Source organism: Xiphophorus couchianus, chromosome 15 (assembly GCF_001444195.1).
Source record: "Xiphophorus couchianus chromosome 15, X_couchianus-1.0, whole genome shotgun sequence".
Classification (NCBI taxonomy): Eukaryota; Metazoa; Chordata; class Actinopteri; order Cyprinodontiformes; family Poeciliidae; genus Xiphophorus; species Xiphophorus couchianus.
The window spans coordinates 6,139,176-6,152,269 of NC_040242.1; the positions used below are offsets into that span (position 1 = coordinate 6,139,176).

At 36.0% G+C, this 13,094-nt stretch overlaps 2 protein-coding genes across 12 annotated transcripts in view; one reads left to right on the forward strand and one right to left on the reverse strand.

The window, feature by feature from the left end:
• The window catches only part of LOC114158391 (regulator of G-protein signaling 6-like), an 84,108-nt gene extending 77,197 nt beyond the window's left edge, over nt 1-6,911 (forward strand). For all 3 annotated transcript variants that reach the window (XM_028039821.1, XM_028039823.1, XM_028039824.1), the window contains 4 exons: nt 1,611-1,797; nt 3,314-3,403; nt 4,119-4,172; nt 4,952-6,911. In XM_028039821.1, the coding sequence (XP_027895622.1) occupies nt 1,611-1,797; nt 3,314-3,403; nt 4,119-4,172; nt 4,952-5,002 (382 nt within the window). In that variant the 3' untranslated portion in view covers nt 5,003-6,911. The remainder of the gene's footprint in view (nt 1-1,610; nt 1,798-3,313; nt 3,404-4,118; nt 4,173-4,951) is intronic.
• A 1,203-nt stretch (nt 6,912-8,114) lies between these two features.
• Nucleotides 8,115-13,094, reverse strand: part of lama2 (laminin, alpha 2) — a 155,907-nt gene continuing 150,927 nt past the window's right edge. For all 9 annotated transcript variants that reach the window (XM_028039819.1, XM_028039818.1, XM_028039820.1 and 6 more), the window contains 9 exons: nt 11,375-11,468; nt 11,101-11,196; nt 10,643-10,723; nt 10,473-10,550; nt 10,313-10,391; nt 10,084-10,215; nt 9,835-9,965; nt 9,079-9,298; nt 8,115-8,994 (listed from right to left, as the gene is read on the reverse strand). In XM_028039819.1, the coding sequence (XP_027895620.1) occupies nt 8,834-8,994; nt 9,079-9,298; nt 9,835-9,965; nt 10,084-10,215; nt 10,313-10,391; nt 10,473-10,550; nt 10,643-10,723; nt 11,101-11,196; nt 11,375-11,468 (1,072 nt within the window). In that variant the 3' untranslated portion in view covers nt 8,115-8,833. The remainder of the gene's footprint in view (nt 8,995-9,078; nt 9,299-9,834; nt 9,966-10,083; nt 10,216-10,312; nt 10,392-10,472; nt 10,551-10,642; nt 10,724-11,100; nt 11,197-11,374; nt 11,469-13,094) is intronic.

Below are 13,094 nucleotides of genomic sequence, written 5' to 3' on the forward strand. Positions count from 1 at the left end.
GGCATCTTCACTTCCTGTTTATAAGTCTCTTATGAAATACATCTTTTTTTGTAATAGCTTTTTTGACTCAGCGTGAATTGATGTTTTTATTGTCTGTTTATGATGTGGTTTTATGTCTTGATTTTTATTCTTTGGTTTGTCTTTGCTTTATACAGCACTTTGGGAATCTTTTTTTTAAAAAAAAGTGCTTTATAAATAAAATGTATTTGAATTATACATGTCATTGATGCTAAATTTGAGTATTCATATTGCAGTGTCATCCTGACTACAGGGTTATGTTGGTAGCACTGGAGCTTTTTCATATAGTGCGTTTACTGATATAAAATAATTCATTTTGTAATTCTCATCAGGCTTAAAAGTGGCTGACCAGTGACCTGCACATTGTTTTCAGCCATCTCTAAGTATATTCTAAATTAAATACATTACAAAAACACATTTAAAAGCAAGAGGCCTAAAACAAATTAAGACAGAAATTCTATTAGAATTACATTTAGATGCTTGGTAACACTTTTTTTAAAGGAGTGTGCATAAAACTGACATGAGACTGTCAAAAACATGACATAACACATGTCATGAACATGAATAACTCTTCATAAATGTTTATAAACTGTTGTCATTTGGTCAGTAATGCAAAGGTGCACTAAAAGTTGCATTAAAAGTTCATTGAAAGTGTCAACTTTGCTTTATTCAGTAAATAATTTCACTTTTAATGCAAAGTTCTATTAAAACTTGCATCAAATGTAAATTAAAAGTGTCAACTTTGCACTAAAAGTGTCATTATTTACCAAATGACACTTCATGACAACAGTCATAAGTATTCATAAAGACTATGACTAGTGTCATGCTCATGCTTATGACAGTCTTATTCACACCCCTTCAAATAGTCTTACCAAATGCTTTTATATAACTTCTTTTTTCCACCTAACCAATATGTCTGGTAGCAGCAACAGCTCTAAAGCCTAAAACACACAATAAACACCAATCGCCTAAATGAAAGCGATGTAGACCGGTCTCAAGATTTAATATAAAAGTGCTCCCAAGAGGACAACCTCACAAAGCGCATTAAAGTACATTCAGAGCCTGACAGGAGTTTAAATCGACTTTCTGAGCTTTGGTTTAGAGAAAGGCACTAAATGAATAAAGTTCAACACAACAACTACCAGGTGAAGAGGCAAAAGCTGATAATGACTAACAAGCGAATGCAGAGCAAGACAAAGTGTTAAGTTGCTCACCCTTGAAATGTCCAATTTGCTACTCGGAGAACACAAAGGCAAAAACAAGGTCACACTCATAAATCATTTGAAACATTTGTTTAGTTCACATGTGGGGTTTACCTTTTCATTTGTTCAGATTTGAAGTATGGGACTTTTATGACTTATAGCAACCAGTCACTTCAGGAAGAAATACAGATTGTTAATTGAAGGATTACTTTTGATTAAAGAGTTCAAGTAGTTGATCATTAGTATCTTCTATTCCCCTTGGTCTTGACTTTGGATTTTAAAAAAGTACAAACTTTTGTTCAACATCGGTCAAAAGCAGCTTTAAGATAACAATAAAATAAATAAACTTGACCAAATCATCCTCTTCGTCTTTTGTGATTTGCGTTGCAGGTTCTGGGTAGCAGTGCAGGGTCTGAAGAAGGTCCCCCAGCAAGATATTGCGCAGAGGGTCCAGGACATCTGGGCAGAGTTTCTGGCAGAGGGAGCACCCAGCTCCATCAACCTGGACTCGCATAGCTATGAAATCACCAGCCAGAACCTGAAGGACCCTGGACGATATAGCTATGAGGATGCCCAGGTAGGAAGAAAACTTGTAAAACACACAGACATTGATTCAGACGTGAGGCTGGAGATTTGAAAACTACACAAATGAGATCTATATTCAAAACTTTATGTAGTGAATTCCAGACCTTCCAGACCTCTCAGGTCTTCCGGTTCTGGTCTGCTCTACATCCCCAGAACCAGAACTAAACGAGGAGAAGCAGCATTCAGCATCTATGCACCACAAATTTTGAACAAACTTCCAGAAAACTGTAAAACAGCTGAAACACTGACTTCCTTTAAATCTCAACTAAAAACCCACTTGTTTAGAATTGTATTTGTAACATAATCAATTACAAATTTAATGATGGAACTTTACTTAATGTCATGTTTTGATTATTGATTCTATGTTGCATTGTGTTTCTGTGTTTGATATGATGTAAAGCACTTTGAAATGCCTTGCTGCTGAAATGGGCTATACAAATAAAATTTTATTGATTGATTAACAAAAAATATGTGTTATTTAATAGTTTGCAACAAGACAACAGTGTCTAAAAACAAGAGGTTCTTTTGGGTTATCTTAAAAATTCATCAACTTGATTGAAGCACCAAAGGTTTTATTCCCAATTGTCTGCTAATACACCAGGATGTTTTCTGGCTTCTTGAAGCGTAGTGCTAGTTTTTAATATTTTCTATTTTGCTTGCTCCAAAGGAGGCTGGTTTTGGCAGTGGCACATTAACCAGATAAATAAAACAAATAATATCATGTAAACAAGGTGCATTACTCAATGTAAAGTTTTTAGAGTGAGCTTCATTCATGTTCATATGCAGCACTCTGCACAGGACAGAAAAACTCATCGAGCCAATTGATCCACTGATAGTTGAGACGGAGTTCTTCTGCATACTGGCGTTCGGCCTTTCAAAAATCAAAGAATGTCAATTTGTGACTTTTCAGCATGTCTGGTAAAGCAGACTTTAGTTTACATTTGACAATGTTGAGCAGTGCCTCTAGATTCATTTATATAAAAGATATTTCAAATAGGACAAAAGTGGATCTTAAAGGTCCTATGATCGTAATGGCTATTACAGACTAATTTTAAAAATATATATATTTGTTCAAGTGATTCATGTCAGATGTGTTTTCAAAAGGTAGTTCCTGCAACATTGTCTGCCTGATTTGTCTTTCTTACATGCTTCACCAGAGTTAATGAATTTCAGTTTGTATTGTGCAACAATTTAGAGAGAATATGCCTTTCTGAGAAATGTGTGAACCATTGAGAATGGGGAGAGATATTTGAGGTTGTCTATCAAATTTAATTTCATGCTACAGATATATAAAGAAAGACTTTAATAGAGAAAAGGTTTGCCCTACTGCTTGCGTGGCAGTGCACTGAAACCTTCTTTGCCCTGCAGAAATCCTGTTTAAATTTCTCTTCTGACTTGGCCAATTTTGTTTCTTGCTTTGCTATTTGCTCAGTCATACAGTGGTTTATTACCCCCAGAGTTTGTGGTAAAGATATTTTCTTTCATTCTCTGTTTCCTGTTTTTTATAGGATCACATTTATAAACTGATGAAAAGTGACAGCTATCCACGTTTCCTCCGCTCCAATGTCTACCAGGATCTGCTAATGGCAAGGAAGAAAGTGAGTGTTTGTCATCTGTGTATGGCTCATTTGTTTAGCTTGGAGCGCCTTGCAAACATTTGTCGTATTACATCCACACCACAATTCATTTGCATTACCCTCCTTTATCCTGACACCTAAAATCCAGTGCAGCTGAATGCTGTCAGACATCACCTAATTAGTAATTATTTATTTTCAGTCCTGTGAAGACCTTAGAAATTTTAGACAACCCATCCCCATTAAAGGAAAAAACAAATGGGGGTGGCAGCATTTGGGATATTTTTCTTCAGCAAATATAGGGGAGCAAAATAGAGCCACATACAAGGAAATAATGAAAGAAAACTTTTTAAAGAATTGTAAAAGACTATCAACTAAGGAGCAGCCAGAACTGGATTGGCTTAGATCAATGTGTAAAGTGCAACAACCTCACAGCCCAGAACTAAATCCAAATGACCATCGTACAGATGCTCCATCCACTCTGAGCTTGAGCAACATTCTCACCCACTATATATTTAAAACTGTAGCTGTTATTTCAGTGAAAGGTGGTTCCACAGCGAATTGACTCAGGAGGTCTAAATGATGCATCATATACGTTTTTGGTAATAAATTTGAAAATCATGAATGATATTCCTTTCATTTTACAATTTTAATTACCTGGTGAGTTTTTAACTTTGTTAAATGAAAGGCATAACTTCACAGATTTTTTTTTTTTTTCCTACTTTCTATGACCCGGTAGCCTGAAACAGAGCAGGGACGACGCACCTCCCTGGAGAAGTTCACTCGCAGTGTGGTAAGAGTCTTATTGCCTCTCCTGAAACTTAATTAAAAAACAAGCCAGTGAGTTGTACTATCCACTGCTGCTGCTGTAACTTTCAGTGAGAAGTAGATAATGTGTTTATGGGTAAACTATAATGGAGGAGAGTTAGTGGTTTTGATGTTCTATAGTAAAACATTAAGCAGATAAATGCATTTATAATATTTGCTATATCTAAAACAAAGGAGGCAACACAATGGATTTTTACCTGAAGATGTTTTGATTTAGTAATTTGTTCCTTATAACTGGGGGGACTCAGTCTTTTAGCTGTGGTCTCATTGAAAGGATTTGAGATTAGCTGACTTGCTTATGGCACTAATTAGTTTGTCCAGTAGTGTCACTGTGATCACCATTAAGAATACTGAGAGGATATTAGGAGTAAATTTAACAAATAACATTTAAGAGTGAAAAAACATGAATGGATTAATACATTTTTGCTTTGGAGCCCTTTGCTCTATAAAGGGATTACTTCTTTCAATTTAAAACCTGAAGTGTTTAGAGTGAAATAATAAATCTAAATATTTTTGCAACAATCAGCTCTATTTTCATTAAATTCCCAAATTAGTTCACAGTATAATTATTCCTTTGACCTTACTGTATTTCTTCCATCAGAACTTTTGTGTTTATGTCCATTTTGTCAATACAATCTATTGTCATCACCTCATATCTGATACATAAAAACAAACAGTGGGAGTCTGTAAGTGTCAAATAGTTTATAAGGCACTGAGTCTCTCTTCCTCTCCCTCTGTACCCAGGGAAAGTCGCTGACAGGAAAACGACTCACAGGCCTCATGCAGTCATCCTGACAAGGTCTGGATTCGGAGTAGGAGGAATCATACCCAAAGCAGACGCTTACAGTTGAGAAGCTTTAGGAACAGGACACTTGTGTGTGTAGCATTGGGAGGCTAGTGAAGATGCCAAACAAGCCTAGAACTGCTGAAATGGAAACCCAACATATCTGGATGGCACCTCAGATAAAGGGAAGAGGACCCAACAGCATGCAATAACTCACCAGATTTGGCACAAAGGGAGGTGCTGTTATGGTAAAGACGATTTACAGCGACTCTGCTTTGGAGGATTTTGTTCAGAAGCTTGTATCGAACAAGACTTGGCGATTTTTCTCTGACTACACTAATTTTATCATGGTAGCTGAAGAGGTTAATGCTTTATTGTCAGTGATATTTACGTGGAATGCTCGAATGCTTTGACTGATGTCAAAATGAGACTTAGATTTTCGCTGTAGCTTGGTGTTTTATCTCACTTCACTAGGATGTAAAAAGGGAAAGTGGAATGACGGGTTTACAGTAATCAACACTTGAAACAATGACAGGTAGAGTAGTGCATCAACATGCTAGTAAAGGCTGAAGAACATTAGTAATTGTTTCCTTGACTAAGGAACAAAAGGTAGAAATTTAAAATGCGTCCTGCTCGTAATTTAAGCAAAGGACACGCCAATACTGGTTACCATTATTTTAACAGTTTTAAGAATCGTAACTACGTCCATGTTGGTTAGTTATAGCAAAGACCACAAATATCAATTATATGCTGTGTAAAATGCATTTTGTAATATACTTAGGGTGGACCCTTTTTTAACAAGCAGCTGTTGTTTTTATCCTCTGATACTAAGTAGAGAAATTCAATATAACAAAACTAATTACCAGTTATATGAAGTAGTATTTCTCCTTGATGTCCATTGCTGCTATATACTGTATGCTGCAGCAGCATATACATGGCTGACTTTAAAGCAGGACCAGATTATGCACTGGGTTAATCTACATACAGTTTCAGTCAGCAGTTTAAATCTTCTCATTCCCATAAGTGACACATTTCTATCTGTTAAGGATTTATTTTTTCAATAGATGAAATGTTACATCAAATAACAAGTAAATATGGTGGCCCTGAGGTGCAAACCACTTCAGCAAATTGAAAGCACAAATACAAATTACAAAAACACAACAACAAATTGAAAGACACTACAACATTAACGAAGCAAAATTACAAAAACGCTACAACATTAACAAAATGTTGGAGACTTGAGAAGTCACTGATTGGACGTCAGTGCTTTTGAACCGGAAGTTATTGCTTCCGGTTTTTTACGTGATTCGGTCCACTTACTTGTATTAGTTTGCTGGCAGGTAAGCCACTTTCAATATTGTGGACGAAACAGTACAGCGTATTGCATCAAAAGGACTCTCGTCCAATCAGTGATTTCTCAAGTCTACAACTAGGACATACCCTTTCCGTTTTGTTAATGTTGTAGCGTTTCTGTAATTTGTAATGTTGTTGTGTTTAAGGTTTAAGGTATTTTGTAATTTTCCCAATTATTTGGCCTAGTTGAGCAGTGACTGACGACTCATGGTCCAAACTGTCTGAGGGTTTCATAGAAGCTGAGAGGAATGAAAATGCTTATCTAAACCTGGAAAAGTTCCATTCCATAATTAAACTTTGCACACTTTTAATACAGATGTGTATTGAAACTAAACATCTATTCATTCACAGGTGCATCAGTGCTTACTTGTCAGTTTAAAAGCATTCCAGAAGCTCAAACAGCTGTGTTACTGTAAACCAGTTCTGTGGATAGATTGTATGCTTTCTTCTGTCTTCTAAACATTCCACTTCAAGCAGCCGCAGCGGAAATTTGTGGGCTGATGTCTTACCATCTTTTCATCCGATGTAAAGAGGACCATCATAATAAACAGGAATGCACAATTAAGATGGATTTTGAAATCTTCTTTAATTGTTCCAGATACTAATTCATTACTAATTCATTGGAGTATCCATGTAAAGATAGTGGTAAGTGTTTGGTTTTCAACTATAGTCTATGCTTTGCTTTTGCAGAAGGTACATACTGCCCTCTGCTGCATTTGACCTGCAAGTGCAGGTAAACATCAAGGTTTTTTGTTACTAGGGCAACAAATGTAAAAATCGCAACTTCAATGTTATGCAAGACTTAAGAACATTTAATGTCAATGTTATCACCTGTATATAGGTGACGAGTCAATTATTTTTAACACAAGACTGTTTGAGGTCTGACTGTTTTTCTGCGAATCAATAAATCTGCTTCATTCTGTTCAGGTAGAAGGTCTCTAACTCTGTCCAGGCCTCCCATGAGTGAAAGGTGGGAAACAAGTTGGATGGAGACTGTGCAATTTCCACGCAAATGGCAGGTGAGGATTGGTCACACTTAACTATTGATAGGTTAACTAGTATAGAAATTCTCATACTTGTAGTGTCTTGTAAAAGGAATACATACTGCTTTTGCACATTTTGTCAAGTTAGAACTGCGGACGTCTAGCTATTTTTTTGGGCATTTCTGTGAAGGCCTGACACAAAGGTTTATATAAAACACCATTTTGTCACCAGCTGTCCATATGGGCTTTGCACATCGGCTCAATCCTAATCAGAATATATTAAGATTATCAATGAACTACAAGTTTTGAATCTTGCCATTGATTCTTAATTAGATTTGGATCTCAATGTTGACCAGGTCATTCAACCAAAATCCTTTGAGATAGACTATTTGTTTAGGGCTATGGTCTTGTTAATAGTTCAGTCAATTCTTTTGCAATCTCTTATTAAACTTAAGCCATCTTTTCAACACTACCACCAATTTCATGCTTGCTGTCTCCAAGCAGCTACTTTCTTTTTGATACTCTTCAGTAAAGACTTGAATTGTGGTCTGAACAACAAATAAAGTTGCCATAGGCCTCTTATAGCTTCTGATTGTTTCGCTCTTTGCCTGTCTAGGTTTGCAGTTGAGTCACACTAAAGAAATTTCATTTCTAATCTTCTTGTCACTGTCCCTGCTTTGTTTGCTGTGTTCCTTGGTTTTCTTGACACTTCTTGTTCACATATGACTTCTACTTCATACAGTAATTTAATTACACACTAGAGTTTTAAGAATAAGTTATTTCAGAAGGCGATTGGTGGCATTACTTTATTTAAAGTTAACAGTTGAATACAAACCCAAGTTTTCTGATTTTATTGGTAAAATATTCTTAAAGCCATGCATGGTTTTTCTTCCACTTCACAATTATGTCCAGCTTGGTGTTGGTTTCACAGACAGGAACCATCAATGATTTTGTGGAAAAATGTTTTCTGTGAAGCCCTCAATTTTTCTATAGTCTAACCATAAATCCAAGCAACTAAGTTCCAGTTACCTTACATATTTTCTAATCTCACTCTATGGGTGTCTTAGCAGCGTATCTTGCGTCATTATGATGAAAAACTCATCCATGATCAATCTTTAGTAGAAGTTCTGTTTGTATGGGGAATCAAATACTGACATGCAATGAATTGTTCAAGTAGAGAGACACAAAACATTCATATAATTTGACTAAGCAACATTGCATATTTCAAAGTTGAAAGTGTGGATTTTCACACATAATATTGCACTGTAACAATGATTCTTATGCCAATAGAAGTTACGCATAGGATAAATGCTTGTTGAACTTGGTTACAGGCTCAACAGATTATGGCTGCGGGATTTAAAGATTAAAACATAATTATAGATCTATTGGAGGTTGAACAGCTTTTGGTTCTTTAAAGCATGAAGTTCACTGCAGATCTGTGTTTGAAGCTGGGCTGTTTAGATTTCCCTTTCATTGTTGAAACTGGTTTATAGGATTAGGGTAGTGTTAGGCAGCTCTGGCAGGACAGGATAGTGGCTGGACTCCTTTAATCTCCAGGGCCTTGTTGAACTGCACATCCATGGTCTTAGATGCTTTAGTGATCTTCAGGCTTTTCATACAACCTCTGAAGGATGAGCGGGTAGAAAGAGCTGCCTGGCGAACTCCAGCTAGGGAAAATGTGTTCTCAGGTAAGTTAAGTACATTAGAAATGTTGGCATCTTAACTGAATTATTTTTAGGAAGCTGCCATACCAGGATATCCTCCAACATAGATGGGATCGTTGGTATCACAGGTGTTGGAGCGAGCATTGGGAGACTGTGCTTGGCTCTTTACTCCATCCACCACCAGCTCCAGCCGGTGGCGAAGCTTGTTGGCAGTAACGCTGTGCCACTGGCCATCACAGAAGCTCCTGCCTTCAGGCACATGCTTTGCAGTGATTCGGCCAGCTCCGTTGTCGACATGGAAAAGGAGCTAAATGAAAGGGAAATTGAGGAATCGGGAAGGTTAGTGTAAATTTCAGCAGCCGAAATCCGTATAATTTTTGTCTGAGATGGTTACTATGTTAAAATATCAGTCAGCTGTAATCTTCCACATGCAGAAATTGTTGGCATGTGTAATTTTACATTGGAAAAGTGAAGAAATAAGAGTGGTCGGAGGTTGACAGCTGGTCCGATGAATACACATATTCAAAGTATAAATCTGTTGGCCTTCCACAAACTCTCTGGAACAGGACATATGTTTAAGAAAAAATACCTAAAACAGAAGGCTCCTTTAGCCTGAGGCTTTGTAAAGCCACATTATGCTGCTTAATAAATTGCTTAATAATTTAAATTGAGTGTGTTTTAGTTTTTTGAGTGTAAACTGTACTCGACACAAGTAGCATTTCAGTGTGTGGAAATGGGATGCTATGTTAGGTTTTTCTGGCTAGCATTTATTTCACAGCTTTTAAATCTTCATTACATGTATTCAAAGAAAACATAATTCATTTTACAGGATCTTGACACTACCTTGCCATCGACGATCTCCAAACCGAGTCCATCATTGGCTTGGTTACTGACTGCCAAAAGGACTCCGCTGGTTTTGCTGGTTCGAAACTCAAATGCAATCGACACGTCCAGACCCACCCTATAGGAGGAAACTAAATGGAAAGAAATAACTTGCATTATGTGTTTTTTGTTTTAATAAACCTCAGGTGAATTGTTTCAATCCAACAGCTTAATGACTAAGTTTTATTGAAGTGACCCGAGTTAACTCACCAGCTTTCAGATATCCGGTGCCATCGAAATAGGTTCCCGTTTCAGTTGATACAAAACACCTTCCAACCATGTAACTAGAGGTTGGTGCAGCCATGTCCAGTTTAAAGTCCTCACTAATCACTTCAGTACGACCTACAAAGGGAGGAAGACATGAAATATGTTTAATAAAGCAACAGTTTCAGAAAGTCAAAGATAAAGTGTATTAAGAAAAATATGCATTAGTCCATACCGGTTACAGCTGACTTGGTGCTCACAGGACTTCCACCCATCGTGAAGTTACGGATGCACCCATTGATACTATAGAGAATCTGAGGATAGAAAATTTAAGAGATTAATTATTTTTTTTCTGAATTATTTATCTGTTTATTGTATAAACAATAAGTCTTTACTGGGCCAATTCTCTTGGTGGTGTAGTTCTGCGGTAATCCACCAACGTACACCTTTCCAACCACATCTAAAAGGTCCGCCTGGTAAAAAGGAAATCATTAATTGTATTAAGATGGGTTGATTTCATGCAATAATGTGTACCTTCCTTTCTTCTGTGAAAGGCTGTGCTTACCGTTTTTGGACTGAACATCTGTTTCATGTATCGACCTTCAACTGCTAGCACACCTCTCTGCTTAGTGCGCTGCACTCGGATCTAACAGGACAGTTTTAGGGAGAAGTCAGATGTAAATCAGACATTCTGCATAGTTTCCAAATTCAGATTTAGAACTATTAGGATAAAGTCTTTTTAAAGTGCAAAGACGCATTGAAACAACTTTATATGGCTAACAAGAGCATCTGGTTATATTACATATACATTTATGGGAATGCATTACAGAAATTGATATTAAATATTTAAACTACATATTAGATGTACAGTATATCCAAGTTGAAATTGTTTTTCCTGTATTCGGGGAATGTCTGAGAAACCTCACTCCAGGATGCTCAGTTCTTAGATTTACAGCAATCTTATACATGCATCTTAGGCCTGTTCATTATTAAATTATAATAATAATAAAGTAGGGCTTTTACCTTGTGCCAGTTACCATCATTAATAGAGAAAGGAACACAATCAGAGATGTTTCCATGACCAAGATCAAATCCAAGACAGGCTTGTCCCTCCTTGATCTATAAGCAGAAATTGATAATAAAGTTAGTGGACATAAGAAATGTATTTAGTTTAGTCTTTCTGCATTGTCTAACATTGAAAAGGGTGCTTGATTATGTTGTCAGTGCAATTAGAACTGTTGTGATTGAGTCAATGAGGAATCAAATGAGCATTTATGAGAGTACAAAGCAGCCATACCTGTATAGAAACAAAATCTGCATGGTTTATTCTTGCCATGTACAGCACAAGACCAGAAAGCTCCTTGGTCCTCAACTCGAACTCCAAAATTAACCTGAGACAAACAAGCAGGCACATTTTTTTCAAGATGCACCTTAGCAATCATAATAAAATTGTTTTTGTAGAGTTTGGAGTAACTCTCTTATTGTAACAATGTTATTTGCCCACAATTTGTAATTTCAATATGTTTTCATTTTGTATCGCAAAGTAAGGGTGGGTGGTGGGATTGTAACAGATTATGAAGGCTTAAAATTGATCTAGTAGATTAGAGAGATGGTGGTAGAATCTGTCTGATGGTGTTCTATGCCTTTGCTCACAACTGTTTATCCTTCATTAGTTTAAACTACATTTAGACATTATGCATGAAACAGTTACTGTTGGTTATGTGATGTTTACACAGAGAATTTCTGATGAAATTGTAAAACGATAAAAGTTACCCATCCAACTATGAAGATGCAGAAATGTTTCTATAATTTTAACTCCCTTATGTTTTGGTATAGCATCACAGAGTAAATATATACAGTATATATATAAATCTTGAAAGTAATGTTTGTACCTCATTTTGTTGAGATACAACGAAATGTTTGTACCTCAAACATTTTCTCACGTTACTTACATAATAGATCAACAAAGAACATTACAGTTTTGAAGAAGAATTAAAAAAAAATATGATCTGATATTTTTTCACAAACTAAAATCTAAGAAAACTGCTCAGTGGATGAAACCAAAAACAGGCTAATGCTGGAAAATAACCCCAAACGTACAGAGTTACAATGAAATGTTTTAGCTCATTGGTGTTCAACTTCAGCCATTATCCTGCATGATTTAGATCTTCCCCTCGTTTAACACACCTGAATATAATCAATGGTTCATCACCAGGCCTCTGCAGAATTTGATTGTACTCCGAGGGTGTTATTCAGCCATTAATTCAGCTGTGTAGAATTTATTTCCTGTAATGAATGGGCTTAACTTTAATTGAATTGCTCTTTAGAATTAATAGTTTTCTGAATCTAAATCTGCATTGGAGCAGGAATATCCCAGTTTATATCAGACCATAGTCATGTTAGCAACCAGTTATTTAAAAAAACATTTTTCATTTTGAATACAATTCTTTTGAAAATGTAAAAATATCAGGAAATCATAATACATTAATGCTGTAATTCTTGGGGGAAATGTGTTATATTTGCAGATTTTGACACAGTCTTTCATCAAAAATAGATATAGAATACATAAAAGATATCTATTCATGAAGCACCTGCAATAGAAAGCACTCTTGTGACTTTCTAGCCAAAATATGATTTAAAATACTAATACATTTAGATATCTGAATGTAAGACTATATGAAAACAGTGTATTTGATTATTGGAATGTACAGTACTTAAATTGTGGTATTTTATTGGTTAATTTAAGTTTAAAAGACTTTTGCATTGCTTTTGGGAATTATGTCTTCAACATTTCTTCTAGTCAAAAATATGAGTGCCTGCCACACTTAGATTTTTATTTGTAAAATACTATATTTTGAAAACCTTTGTAATTTTTGGATTTTCAGTTGGGTCTGTCATGAAGTCCCAATAGAATAAAGTTTGTGGCTGTAATGAAACTAAAAACAAATTTCAAAAGGTATGATATACTTAAACGAGCTGCCTAATAATAGGCAAGTTGCACATTTTCAAAAGATAAA